The 14,769-nt window shown below is 43.4% G+C and overlaps 1 protein-coding gene across 1 annotated transcript in view; it reads left to right on the forward strand.

The window, feature by feature from the left end:
• The window catches only part of rftn1a (raftlin, lipid raft linker 1a), a 23,724-nt gene continuing 8,955 nt past the window's right edge, over positions 1-14,769 (forward strand). The window contains exons 1-3 of the mRNA XM_072370377.1: positions 1-229; positions 6,139-6,290; positions 14,293-14,476. Of these exons, the coding sequence (XP_072226478.1) occupies positions 6,143-6,290; positions 14,293-14,476 (332 nt within the window). The 5' untranslated portion in view covers positions 1-229; positions 6,139-6,142. The remainder of the gene's footprint in view (positions 230-6,138; positions 6,291-14,292; positions 14,477-14,769) is intronic.

Below are 14,769 nucleotides of genomic sequence, written 5' to 3' on the forward strand. Positions count from 1 at the left end.
TTCATGGAGTGTTTATCATGAGGTTCCAGCCAGTTGTAGTTTCGAAACGAGGGGTTCATGTTTTCCTCCCATTGGATCGCAGGGTCTGTCAGAGCCTATGTGCGTCTCTCTTGCAACAGCCGTGACGAGGACAGACAGGGAGGACATCAGACGGAGAGGAGAGACGCGTCGAGAGTGAGGAAGCTTCCAGTCCAGTCAGACTAAACACAGACCGGGACCATCTTAATTGGTGAGTTGGTTTTAATTGATTCACGGAAAGGGTAAATGATCAGGTCTGCAGTAGAGTTTTGATCATTAGATGATTCTCTGGGGGGGACTTAAATGAAATATTTCGACCCAACATTGTTGTCTCACTTTCTGCGGTGCATGCGTATTTTCTCACCGTGGAAACAGTCCGTTGATTTGACAGGTTTGAAAACAACTTTTATAAACCAAGTACATCAAGAGATGCCTCCTAAGATTTAACATCAGAAGTCTGTGGGACTCTTGCACAATAGCAAGCCGGTGACGGGGATAAATCCTGGTGGGTTTGACACGCATCCACTCATTTGATTTGTGTGATGTAGTGTGCCATTTGTATTCGTGGGGGAACGGAATGAATAAGCCCTCTGCTCGCTGTCACAGGTTGAAGTGAACTCGAGATATGCGTGACGAAGTGCCGAGCGCAGATGGAAGCTCATAGTTGTGTGTGTGTGTGTGCGCGCGCCAGTGTGTGCCAGGGTCGAGAAAGATGTGGCGCGCAAGCGACCTGTCATGTGTCATTTCCCCTTCACTAAACTGCCGCCGTTAACGGGCAGCACCAGCCACGTGTTGTGGGAGAGAGTGGCTGCGTGCACGAGCAATGGTCGATGTTGAACGCACACAAGAGGAAAAAGGGAAAACCAGAAACATGTAATTTCAAGCAAGGCTGCACCCACAAAGTGTGTGGGGCATCCGTTAGGTACATGGCTTTGGATGGCTACTCGGCATATAGTTTGAAATCTGCTTGTGGGGAGAAAAAAAAAAAACAGGCATTAGTGCTGAGTGGCATTCACTTTATCAGATCATCACCTTTTTTCTTATTCCCCTGCAATCGAGACTGATATGTTAAGAATCAACCCCAGGGTGTAGGAAACTGATGCTCCTGTCCAAACACCCCTCCTTTCTTCATAAACTCTTCTTTTTAGTGGAAAAAAACAGGCTGTGCACAAAGCTGTGTGACAGACTGATACATCAATGTCATAATTAGTTTTTATCCTCCCTGTGCAGCCTCATTAAAACACTGTTTGAGGTGACTACTTTGTTGCCTGGAGGAAACGCACCTCCCAGCAGGCAACTTGACTCTCTCCCACTCTGCTCTCGGTCTGTCTCTATCCATTTCCTCCTCCTTCTGTCTTTCTCCTCATTCTATTCCTGCTCTCCTTTTCCTTTTTGATCATCGGCAGCATCCTCCATTCGAAACTCAGTAGAACTCAGTAGGACTCAGTGGGAGGGAAGCCTGCTCCACAGGAATCAGTCTGTCACCTCTAATTCTAAAAATTCAGTGAAATCCCATACATGTAGTGGAGACACAATACCCTAAAATAAGTAGCTTCCTACAGTATATCTTGATTTCTATTACTGAACTACAAAACTTTTATTTATTTTATTTTTTTTAAAGTGACTTAATTCAGGGCCATCCTGTGAACAGACCTAAAAGACCTTTTAGGGCTTTGAAATAAGCCCTTAAGTGTCACCGGAAGCCAGCAATGATTGCTTTAATTATTGATTCTAAATCAGTTTTGTGTATTAGCCACTCAAACATAACACATGGCTGTATTTCATGCAGCAAATGCAACGCTTAAAACTTCTCTCTTGCCTCTGATTACATACAATAGTTGTAGTGAGAGGTGATGCTAAAAATTCAGGGCCACGTAGCAGTGCTGGTGGTTTTGGAAAGAAAACTGACATTATCTTATAGTTAGAACACTTGTGCAATTGGCGTAAGAATTGCAGGCAAGGAAACTACACTCCCCAGCTCATGAATAGTTTGCCTGAACGTCATGTGACTTTCTTTGACCACACGCAATGTCTGCGAACATAAAGAACTTACCTGCGTTGGTTTGACCATCATCCACTCGTGCATCTTTCAGTGCTGACTGCGTTTTTGTCTGTGAACCGCCGATCAGAGCTCTGTGTGTTGTCAAACCATCTGTTGCAGGGTTTCTTGTTCTTCTTGCTGCCGAAGAGACGGGTCCTCATGCCAACACGTTCCCTCTCAGTACATATTGTATGCAGTTGAATTAAGGAGTCTTTATCAAAACTGTACGTTTGTTGTGTTTTTAAGTTGAGAAAAGTGGTTGAACTAAAGTATTTTCATCACTGTTTATCGGCGTTCAGTGTATAATTGACTAGATGTAACTGCTACAGCCTTTCTTGTGTAAAAGTAAATGTTCACACCATTGTGTCAAACTGTTTCTCTTCTGCACACCTCACTGTGCTGCTTTTTTTTTTCATCATAACAGATATCGCTAAATTTTCAGCAGAAGAAGAAATGTGTGATTTTTTTTTTTTACTTTTCACTGTTGCAATCTATCCGTACCCGCATGCGAGTGATTGTAGGGATTCTGTCCACATTCATAGTGAATTTCCCCCAGCCAGAGTCCGTCAGCCACTCTCCCTCAGCTGCAGACGAATGCTGCTTCTTGTAAAGCAGACATCCCTCGAGTGGCAGTAAAGGTAGCGGAGCAGTGGCATACAGCAGGCAGATTATGCCCTCACGTAAATCTGCTGTCATTTCAAAAACTCTCACTTACAAGAGATTCTCTAATGAGAAGCCTTCTGCTACTCCATGTCTGTCACTTCATTCTTCCTTTTACATTCCTTTTATCTGTCTCTCTCCGTTCAGTGAGGTTTTTTTTTTTTATAGCTGTCAGGGCCTTTTTCTGCCTGTGTGTTTGTGCGACAGCAAGTGTAAGATTCTGTTTGAAGTCGACTTGTAGCGAAAAAGGCCTCATATGTAGCAAAAAGGCCTCAAGTCTTCAGCTTGGTTGAGTTTTCTCTGGCACTGCCACCTTAGGTTTTCATTTCAGCGTTGTCTCCAATTACAGATGTCTGTTTCTAAACCGCACTGACAGAGTTCATCTGTTTAACACAGACTTTTGTTTTGAAACTGAGCTGTCAGCATTCTGTGGAACTTAAAAGTGAGCGGATGGATCAAACAGTAGAGCAGTTGGCCTATCAGGACCAAGAGTAGAACTAATCACACCTAATTTAAGAGCAACAAAACCACGTGCCACTGGCAACTAGAAAGTGTATAAATCGAAATGGTTGTGATTTTTTAGCGGTGCATTTTGCATAACAGAATTGAGTAGGGCAATAAATTAATTCAGTTTATTTGAAAGTTTTAATACCCTGTTCTGGAATGGGCTTGAAATTGGATTAAAATACAACAGCAGGAAAGTTAGGAAGTGGATCCAAGTCGAGACTCAGTGACAGAAGGCTGTCTACATTATTGTGCAATTCATTTTCCTCCTCCTGCTTGTGCTTGACCCTTCCTCCACTACTTAAATTCTTTCCCCCAACCAGCCAGAGATGATGCCTGCTGAACATCCCCACATTTCACCTTTGTCCCTTTTGCCAATGAAGTATATTAGAGTATTGTCCTTGAGAAGAAATGTTGGGAGTGGATCTACATGCTCTAAGTCATAACCTGGGGCTGGCTTGGCTGGCTGGCTGGCTGGCTGGCCGGCCGTCTGTCTGGATACATTGTAATAGTTTTATGGGTCTAAACAGGCTCAGCAGGGGAGCACTTTCTGTGGAAACTCATTGAGCCAACAGACAGAAGGGCTTAGTGGAAGGAATGGAGGATGGCAATGGTCGGAGGGGTAATAATGTAACAATAATATAAAAAGACAAAAAGGCACCTCAAATGAGGCCCTGGTTCCTTGGCTAGAAAACGATGGATTAGCTCCTTGGGTTGTGTATGTGATTGTTGCCTTCAGTGGAGTAGTTAAAGTATGAAGAACAGAGCAGGAGGTGGACAGCTAAGCCAAAAGGTACAGCTGGAGATTTACTTGTCGATGTGTGAGTCTGTCTTCTCATCTGGTGACAGTCGCTGAAAGGTACAGTCAGGGGAAATTTTCTTCCCATAAATTGGTTATGTAGACTCACCTGTAGAAGTCAGAATAGCACCACTGCTCCTTTACATTGAAAGGAGCCAGTTGAGGTGGTTTGGTTGCCTCCCCCAAGCAAGGTGTTTTGGGCATGTTGAGCCAGCTGGTGACCATGAGACAGACCCTGGACATGCTGGAGAGATTATGTCTCTCATCTGGCTAGGAAACACCTTGAAATCCCTCTTCTGCCCCTACATTCTGAATCTACGTAACTTGTAGCAAATAGATAAATTGATGGATAGGAAGTTTTAGAGGAAAAGAGAGTTTTTGGGTAAAAGATTACTGAGGCAAACCGGGAAGGAAGTTCTGAAACTAAAAGTGTGTATTGGAGGTTAGAATAGCATGTTGGTAATGTGTAGGGGACAGTTTGGAACTCTTGCAATCAGATGGACATAAGAGGTCACTGTAAGACTAATCAAGGCCATTGTACCAACAGAATGTGGGGATTGGCCGTAATCAAAGACGGTGGACAGAAGCAGTAAAGAGCAAGAAAAGAAAAAGGGTGATTAAGATGAGGGACAGGCGAGCAGAGTTTAGAAAATCCCAACAAGACCAGCTGAAGAGCAAATGGAAGAAGAATTTAAGATGGAAATGGACGGGTCAAGAGGAAAGAGAGGGATGGTGGGCGGAAGACGAGAGTCGAGACAGATAACATACTTAGAGATACTTAGTGTCTTATTCTTCCCTTTACCGGAGCGTCATCCCTTCATCTCTCCTCATTTGTTCTCATTATGGAAGAGCATGTTGTATTGAATGAATAATGACTATTAATTGTTTGTGCTGAGCAAAATGTAGATTAGTGCACCATCTCAAGACAGATGAAGCCACAAAAATGTTACAAAGATGCAGCATTTCTTGAACTTTCTAACCTTTTCGAACTGCGCACATCGTGCTATTCAAAGCTGTAAGTCACCAAACACGCATCACACACACACACACACACACACCAGGCATAATGTAGTCTGTTAGGATCATTAGCCGAGTTAATGTCCGTGCACTTGGCCCAATGGGAGTTACTATGTCATTCTCCATGCTCCCCAAACAGATGCAGGGATACAGATACAGAGATACAGATACAGACCTGCCCCCAGGGAAGACATACACGCAGAAGAATACACACTCACACATATGGACATGCAGATGTGCTCCTCACTGTGGCCCCTTACAAGCCGTGGCAGACGGGAATATTAAGCGTGTCTGTGGTGATGGTTTGAGGGTACCGGTGCTGTCACATCAGATTAGTCTGATGATTATTGGCCACACCCTTTTTCTCTTGTTATTCACCCCTCTCTCTTTCCTGTCGTTTGTAATTCCTGTACTTTCCACCTCCTCATCTCATTTCTTTTGTTTTTCATATTCTATAAATCATGCAAACCCAGATCTTTGGATTTAAATTGCCTGTTGAATTTTAGAAGAAGGGGATTTCAAAAAGAAGCTCTATCCAAATTGTTTTTTTCCAATAGCCTATTCTCAGAGGTATCTGCTGGTCCTTACACAATATAAAAAGGCTTATAACAACAGAGATTTCTTTGTGCTTCAAGGCAAGCGTCAGATCAGCATATAAATTGTTTGGCAGTACAACAGGCCCAATATTTTGGCACTCCACTCCTCTTTCTGTCTATCTAGCCTCATGCCGCTCTGCTTGACAGGGCAGGAAATCGGTTTCATTTCTGCTTTAATTCGTTCTGATCAAACATGTCGCTCTCAATCAGCCCTATTTGATTAGGAGATGCCCGTATCACAGCCCACCAAGCAGGTAATGGCTCTCATATTTCAGTGTTATTGCAGCGTGTGTCTCTGTGTGTGTGTGTGGTTTCAACGTGTCAGCGTTGGAGTTACACATTGTTTCCTGAAGCTAAAGGTGGCACCAGAAGAGTAGCATTTAGGTTTGTGTAGCTGTCACACTCTATCCAATGTGCAAAAGCATTACTTATATTTAGAAACCTTATTAATTTTGTGCCACCTACTTTGTTCTCAAAATGCTTCCTCTCCTCTCCTTTCTCAGAGAAATGGGGTGTAGGCTTCCAAAGTTGAAGAAAGCAGAAGAAAAGCGTAGCCCTGGCAATATCTACTCCACCCTCCGACGGCCTCAGGTGGAGACTAAAGTTGGAGTGGCCTACACCTACCACTTCCTGGATTTCCTGCTGGGGAAAGAAGGTATGAAGTCCCATGTACTGGCAGTCATCTCTGTTTGACAGAAATGACTCTTCTGAGTGCTTTATATGGCACGGATCCCTGTTTATGTGCTGTTTTCCCATTTCTTCTTTGGAGCTTGGCCTGCAAAAACCTTGTGAGACATCATGTGATTTGACACAAGTTGACTCCCACGCATGCATACTTGAAATAGCCATGTGTTACTTTTCTTTTCTTTTTTTTTACATGTCATCTCCCTATTAAAGAGATACAAAAAATAAAGATGTTTTAGCAACTTAAACTATTGTCAAAATCAGATTCAGGACTTTTTTTCAAAGAAACCTCAGCCCTAAAATGCCTTCTGTGTAAGTCTCCACCATTAACAGATGTACACATCTAATTGAATATGTCCTGATCTGTCAGTATGCAAATGAACCACACCTGTTTCTCTGGTGTTCCGCTGCCTTTAGTGACCTTTAGTCACTCTCAATCCTGCTAAACAAACGCTGTTTTCCAAATGGCTGAAAATGTGTTTTTTGACTGTTTGATATACCTTATTCCTGATTGGCAGCTCAATGGTTGTTTTAACAGGATTGTTTTAGTTTAGTGTGTTTTTCTTGATTTTGTTATTCATAAAATTTTGGCTGTCTGAATTCCTGTTTTTAAATCTGTGACTGTAATGCTGCAGTTCTAAGGTTGAAATGCTCAGAGCTTTTTTTAGCTGCTTATTTAGCTAAATATGGGTCTTTTAGCAAAAAACAAACAAAAAAAGAAATTTGCATGTTTAAAAACTTGACTTTTCTCTGAGCGTATCTCTAAACAGTTAGTTTGATGATAATTTCCAAAACCTAATGGACCTCTACTCAGCTGCTTGGATTTGGTTTCTCATTTCTAGCTTCCAGCTGCTTAGATTTGTTGGCTGCCAAGAGACAAAAGTTAAAAGAAATACGAAGGCAATAGTTACTTATCCCTCAGATGAAACAGTCTTGTGAAACTGTGATATGTCTACAAACTTATGAGATGATATGTTCGCAGTTAGTTGCATGTTATTTTAGATCCTTTTATTGTATTAATTATGCTTTTATTAAACTATTATATTAAGAAAGTTACCAGGCACAGTGATAAGTGTGGGTTGTCCAATAACCTGAAGGTTAGCGGTTCGAATCCCACTCTCACTGCTCAAAGATTGATGAACTGACAGCTGGTGGGGTGGCAGTCCACCTCCTTGCCACGGCCCTTGAGCACGGCACCGTACCTCCCAACATCTGCTCCCTGTGCGTTGTGAATGGCTGCCCACCGCTTCAGTGAATATGGCATCTGTCTCCATGAGTGTGTGACCCTGTGCACGTGCATCTTAAACAGGTGCCAACCTGGATGGGTTAAATGCGGAGCAATAATTTCATGTATCCCTCTACAATGACAATAAAGTTTCAGCTTATTGGCTTTAACAGGGAACCTTCTGCATTTACTTCCTTCATAACTGATTTCATGTCTGAGACTAAAGGGGCCTTTACAAACAGAAAAATGAAAGAAAAAATAAAAGGAGTTGTCAGTTAGCTTTCTTGTTCCAACTGCCCCTCAATGCCTTGTTTCTTCTGGCACAACACTGGGTCTTTTTGTCTTCATTCCTGTTGACATGATTAATTGGTGATGATTAATGAGTAAATGGGTGGGGGAGGAGGCAAAGCTTAAATGAAAAGAACAAATCTTGGTCGCTTGGCAAGTTTCATTCAGATCTGTCTCACATTTGTCCCAGTTCCAGTCTGTAGGAGGCTCCAAGGGACGTGTCTTCACATTTGGTCATTCCAAAGTAATTCAGGGAAATTTTATTTTTTTTATCGAGCATCTTTCAGATTCTAAGTGTGCTTGCTATTTTTCAGTTGAACTGTTCTTTATTTAGTGGCATGTGTTGTGTTTTCTTTTTTGAAAATAGCCACGGTTGCTGTTCCAACTTGAGTTAGTCAAATAAAATGTTTGGGTCAGCAACACTGCAGAGCTCTGTCACCCCCCCCCCCCCCCCCCCCCATTACTGAAAGTATCTTCAGGGCAGAGAGTGGCTTAAAAGCTGAACTTGTGTCTGTATGCAGCTCTTGTAGCAGAAAGTTCAAAGACTTTAATTCGCAGATTCAGCTATATTGTGCACACTAGCAATACTCTAAACCTCCCCCCCGCTGCTCCCTTGCACAATGACAACTAAAGCTAATGTACATTTTGCAAGGTGCCGTATTTGGGACTGGATTAGCTCCTTTGTTTGCATCTGTTTTTGAAAATGAGAAATTGCTCAATAACTTGGGTGTGTGCTTGTAGGCTCTCTGCGTCTTGAGAGTGTTTGATGAGAATCCTCTTGAGTCCTGTTTCTAAAAATACTGATTATGCCATTGTGTTGGCGGGGTCTGTGAGGAGATGGAAGGGAGTAAAGGTAAAGAGTAGCAAGGAGGAGAAATGGAATGTCTCGAAAGAGGTATTTCTTAAAAAAAAACAAAAAAAACAACCCAGCTGTATTTCATTATGGCTGAATGAAAGGAGCCCACGCTGTGCTCTCTGTCACCTGACATGAAGCAGGTGCAGGTTGCTCGCTGGAGGTTCAGATGCAACACTGTAACAGACAGCAGGCACCACGTCACAGCCAAGTGTCAGTGGTTCGGTTGCCAGTCGGCTTCATTGTCAGCCAGCTCGGTTATGTTTGGCAAATGAGTGGCTGTAGTGTTTGCAGAGAGATTTCTGGCCGCCCAGAATGGCGGTGGTGACCAAAACAGACAGTCGACATGAGGGTGGCTTGTCTTTCTTGTTGCTAAAGGCTGTGGCAGATAAATTGTCTGATCGTGGCAACACATGCGTATAGACACAGAGAGACCGCACACACTCTCACAGGGTTCATGCAAGCAGCCATAGCGTCTCATTCACACACACACACACACACACACACACACAAAACACTTTATAGCACTTACTCAACAGAGTTAGTGTTATCTTTCAGCAGACAGGCAGGTCATTTATATGGTAAACTCACTGACGCCACCTCAGCTGCTTAAGATTGGTAGACTCCATTTTAGGATAAATGCAGCTACTATGAATTGATTGTGTGTGTGTGTGTGTGAGATTGTGAGTGGGTATATGTCTGCTTCTTTCCCTCTTTTCCTCTGTGTGATAGAGAGACCAAGAGAAGTAAAGGATTCCTGCAGGATTATCTGATTGTTTGTGGAGATTGAGAGACCTCATTCCCAGCAAAGGGATTTATTTGTATTTGTGTGTGTGCGTGTGTGTGTGTGTGTATGTAGGAAGCAGATAGAGGAATCTGTATGTCAGTCCATGACATTGAGGAAACCCACGGTCAAATCCATGCTTTAATTCAATTTAGCTTTCATTAATGATATTATTTCCCTGCCAGCGTGACTTGATGACTCCTACTCCATAATGAAAAACAAATATCTTTGCAGGAGCCCCCATGAAATATGTGAGACAAGATGGCTGTTTATTAAACTAAGTTGTGTTCCCAGGAAGAGGAGCTTTGGGCTCAGAATGGAGAGGAGCACAGTGTATTTTCAAGCTTGACCTCTGACCGGCGTGTGATTAAACTGAGAATAAACAATGCGGGCGATGATATTGTGTCTGCCTTCGTTTTATGAGCTCTAACTCCAACAGTGCTTGAGCTGAAAAATATTTCTTTGCAACTAAGCCACAGTCAATGTCAATGGGTCACAGTGACCCAATGGTGAATCCAGGGAGGATGAGGAGAATTATGTTCAATGTTTCAGGCATTTGCCCCACAGTTCACTCTCTGACAACTTCTTTGATTTGTCAGAGCCCGTCTCATCATATGACCTGACACCAATGTCTCATTCTCCTCAACTCTTATTACTCTGTAATCACCAGTCTGCTGTACCATTACTGTGGTGGCTCTGAAACTCAAGTACCATTAAGACTGGACAAAACACACCAACGAAACCAAGAACACTACAGCGTTTCAGAAAGCACGTTTCAAAAGATTTCACAGGACAAACTTTCACAAAACACGCCAACAGTTGGCAGTATGACGATATTTGATAAAAACGTAACTACCCTTTAAAAAGCAGGAACTAACTGGAACACTTTTCACAAAGTAGAGATTCAAAACCTAATTTGTAAATCAGAAAACATTTCAGAAAACACAGGTATGAAAAGCATAAAAACAGGTAATAGAACACAATACGCAAAACGAAAACCACAATTAAAACAGAAACAAAAAAAAAACTACATATAGAAATTGCAACAAAATGGCCTCTTTTTTTTTTTCTTTTTGTCCAGGAAAATTTGCTGCGCTTTCGTGAAATGTTGTTTTCTTTTTTGTTATGTGAAATGTAATGTTTTTGCTCTGTAGGACGTCGGTATACTTCACGCATCATCCACCTTCACGCAAGACAGCATGATTGTCATCATCCCAGTTGTAACGCTGATTGGTTACCGTGACATGTCAGCATGAGTGTTGAGTATGAAATCCAACAGCCAGGTGTAACGTCTAACCAAGCCCTCCTGTGTATAACGGCTGTGCTCTGATAATGAGCAGAAGAGATGGAGGGATTGGAAAACATGAACACGAAAGAAATGAGGAGAGCTAAAGGAAAAATATATCTAAGTAAATGGGAGGCTGAATATAAAGTCAGGGAGGTGTAACGGAGAACAGAGCACAAGAGAAGGAACAGCACATGAACGCCAGAGTTGCAATAAAGTACGGTTTGGGGAGGGGAAGGGAAACGAGCGCCTCGAGAGCAATGGAAGCAGAAGTGCAGAAAAAGAGGTGTGAGGATGAGTGAGTGGGAGTCAGGACTCCGGATGTGTGAGGAAGAATTTTAGGTGCGATGCAGTGTGACTAACGCTGGTCTCTGAAGCAGTGAGCAGCTGAACTCAGCTGATGACTTTCTGCCACCCTGCAGAGATGGAGACCCACTCAGCTCATTAAAACTTATAACAAGTGTCTAATGCTCTGTTCTGTGTGTTTCGTGTGTCTGGTTGCAACAATTTTTTATGCCTGTGAGCAACTTTATTTATATCAGTGCGTGTGTGTGTGTGTGTGTGTACTGATTCATGCAGTGTTTGCACTTGCATAGCCTACTGGAAGCATATCTGTGTGTATGTGTGCTACACTGCAATATAACGGCATATATTTCCTCTGTCAACATTGTGTGACATATTGCTCCTACTTACCATGTTTTTTTTTTCTTCATGTTTGAATATGTGTGTGATGTATTTGTCTCAGAGTGCATGCATTGCCCAGATCCATCAGGCTGTGACAACTGCATTTCCCGTCACACTTTTCATGGCAAACACTGCATTTTTCTGGGAAATTGTTGACTTGACATCATATAAGTTATGTTTGTGGATAATTCCTCATGTCGCTTTAGTCTTATTGGCAAAAAGCCACAAGAAGATGCCAGCAATGATGGCAGTGTTGCTGTGTGTCAAAAGTGAGCCAGGCTGGAATTCACAGCCTCACAAGTACATCAGTACTGTATGTGCCTTAAGCGCCTCTCTGTGTTCTCGCCATAGCAAACCATTTTTTCCCCCATGCTTCTATTTGGATGGGCACCGCTCTTTCTGAGACTTTTCTTATACAGTGGGTGCTCTGAGGAGATCAGATAGGAACCGACAACTGTCATCACTTGTCGCTCACTATGTTCACTAAACAGCAAGGAGCTCCCTGAAGTTGATTATTTTACAGTCACTCTTTTGGCACATATCTTGCGCAGAACCTCTGCAAGTCATTAGAAGGCCATTTGAATAAACGTGAACCTCCAGCAAGCACAGGGATAAGCCTTGAGGGTGGCTGTGAGTAGTAATCCCCATGCATCACCTGGCAGGCTTAGTGGTAACTCTTACTTTCTCATGAGCGCACACACAGACAACACAGGCAAAGAGATGGCTCACATACACACGCGTAGATGCCATGCTGCACACGCACAGCAAAATATGCCTTGCAGTCACATGCAGAAACTCTGGGATTTGTACAGTACAAGGAATTAATAAGCCCTTTGAAGCAGCAACAGAAGAAGGATGATTCTCACACTCCTCAAACATCTTGTGAAGTCCAGGGTCAAAAAGGGAGGCATCGCTCGCAACACACAGCGGCTGTGATGTGGTCAAAGCTGCTGGTTGAGACAGAAATAGAAGAGCGAGGCTCAACAGCTGAACAGCCGCTGAGGCACTTCTTGTGTCCGTCAAACAATGTACCCTTGAATTTGTCTTCATCTATCTTTCAAGCACTTGTGGATGCGAGTGTTCCCACCCGCATATGCAACCCCCCCTCCTCCCCCCTCTTTGCAATAAACCCTCATGCAAAAGTACAAAACCCCCCATGTCACCACATGCCTCCAACTTTGCCTAAACCTCCCTGCCCTCCCCAGCTGGCATATAAAACTCCAATCCAGCTTTTTCTGCCCTGAGCCATTCCCATGTTCCCATTCTGGAGCAGAATTGCAGCCTCCCTTTTAAATCCTACAGTGGCAGACAGTATAAATGAAGTTGCTTCTCAGCCTAAAGCGCTGCGTAACACCCTAATAACTCTGTATGCCTCGCCTGAATCCGCTGCAGTGCCTTGCCTGTGTCTTGTCGGTGGGCGAGTGCCAGCCGAGCAGAGCTAATGACAGCTAATGGCTGTTTACGCTGACAGGATCGTTGTTATCCCCCTGCCACCCCACCCTTGTCTCCAGCTGTTAGTATTATTACCACTGTACTCCTTTTGATAAGTCTCCACAGACACTCGTTTAAATGTTTGCTTGACGAAAGGCTTTCCTGGTTCCAAGAAGTTGCCAAAATTATCTTTCTCTGCCCCCCCTCGCCTTTGTTTAACTGAGATGGGAGTTAGGAGGGTGTGTGTTCATGTGCTTCTGTGTGTATGAGTGAACATGCCAGATGATGGAGAACAAATTGAAAATGAGATGGCTTGCGCATTCCCCCTCAACCCCCTCCATATGTGGATGTGTGTCCAAGTCTTTTGTGTGTGTGTGTGTGTGTGTGTGTGTGTGTGTGTGTGTCTAGTTAATTTATTCAGGTTATTTTCTCTTCTCCAGACCCATGCAAATGAGATTGAATGGGAAAGGATGACAAGCATTCAGGCGCAAACAGACAGCCTCATCTCTGCTTTTCCCTACTAACTGCCTTGCTCTTTCTGCCCCCCTTCCACACACACACACACACACACACACACACACACACACACACACTTCATGTTTTGGTTTTTTTCCCCTATCGTTGGACACACCTGTTTTCACTCAGAAATATGCAGCCTTACTTTACGTGCATGCTCCCCTTTAAAGACTGGGACTAGATTAAAAAAAAAAAAAACAAAAAAAAAAAAAAACCTTGCCACAGTACAATGCAAGAGACCTCAAGAGAGTCGCTCTCACCCGCTTTGCGCTCGCTCTCAGGTAGTGGATTTGCCATAACAGTTTGCTCCCATACGATAATCTCTGCTCACCATTCCCGAGCAGGTTTTCTTTCCATTGTGTTTGGTAATGAGGGAACCGGTTTGTGATTGCTGCTAATACCACACACCCAAACAAGCAATGTGATAGCATTGTTTCCCTTTTTGATGTAAGTGTGCGAGCATTTTACTCGGTCGTGTCTATTTGTGTTGGTGTTAAACTCTTTGTCTGTTCAAATGGATGGGCGTATGTTCACATGAGCATTTTCAGCCAAACCGGTGTCCCTGCACAGCCTCTGCATGCTTACAAAGATGTGTAAGTGCGTGTTTTCCAAAGCCAGACTGTGCTGGTGCCAGTGAGGACAGAGGGTAATAGTTCTGGTGTAATTAGTTTCAGATTTAGTGTGAAGATGCCATATGTTGTTGTTCAGTGGGAATTATCATAATGAAACGTGCTCCCTCTTTGTTCCTTTGCGCCCTTTGTCCCCTTTCCTCATTCCCCTCTTTTTCTTCCCTCCTCCTACTCTTTGTTTAATCCCCCTCCATTCCCCGTCCTTGTTTTTATAAGGCGCTCCATCCTCATTCTGACAATATTTTTCATTGTTTTCTTGTTTTTCCTCCCCTCTCCAGAGGTGTCGGTGTCATCAGTGCTTTGCCTCTCGTCAGTGAGAGAGCTGCCGATTCAGGTCAGGGATCTCTACGCGCAGGGTTTCGTCCTGGTTGCCGTCCACCCCTTCGTACACCCCTGCGGCCCTCGCCATGCACACATCCAGCGCCAGCTTCACCGGGCTGTGTTGGTCCGTGAGTCACAAAGGTACACGGATTAAACGCACCCTTGTCTTCAACAGAGCCACCACACATATTTTCATTCCAGGCTGAATAAGATAAATGAGATTATTATGACTTGAGGCCGGATTTAGCCAACAGTTTTAGGGTACCTGCTTATGCAACTTCACTGTTTTGACATGGAGGCCAGCAGAGACTCATTATGACTCCTCACCTCCTTTTTCTTAATGTAAAATTAATTGTTGATGGACCTGCCTCAAAATGGCTAAGTTTAGCTCACTATCCCAATTCTTTCAGTCTTTGCCTTGCATAATACACTAC

Source organism: Leuresthes tenuis, unplaced genomic scaffold, assembly GCF_036924035.1.
Source record: "Leuresthes tenuis unplaced genomic scaffold, fLeuTen1.0.hap1 SCAF_18, whole genome shotgun sequence".
In the NCBI taxonomy this organism is placed as follows: domain Eukaryota; kingdom Metazoa; phylum Chordata; class Actinopteri; order Atheriniformes; family Atherinopsidae; genus Leuresthes; species Leuresthes tenuis.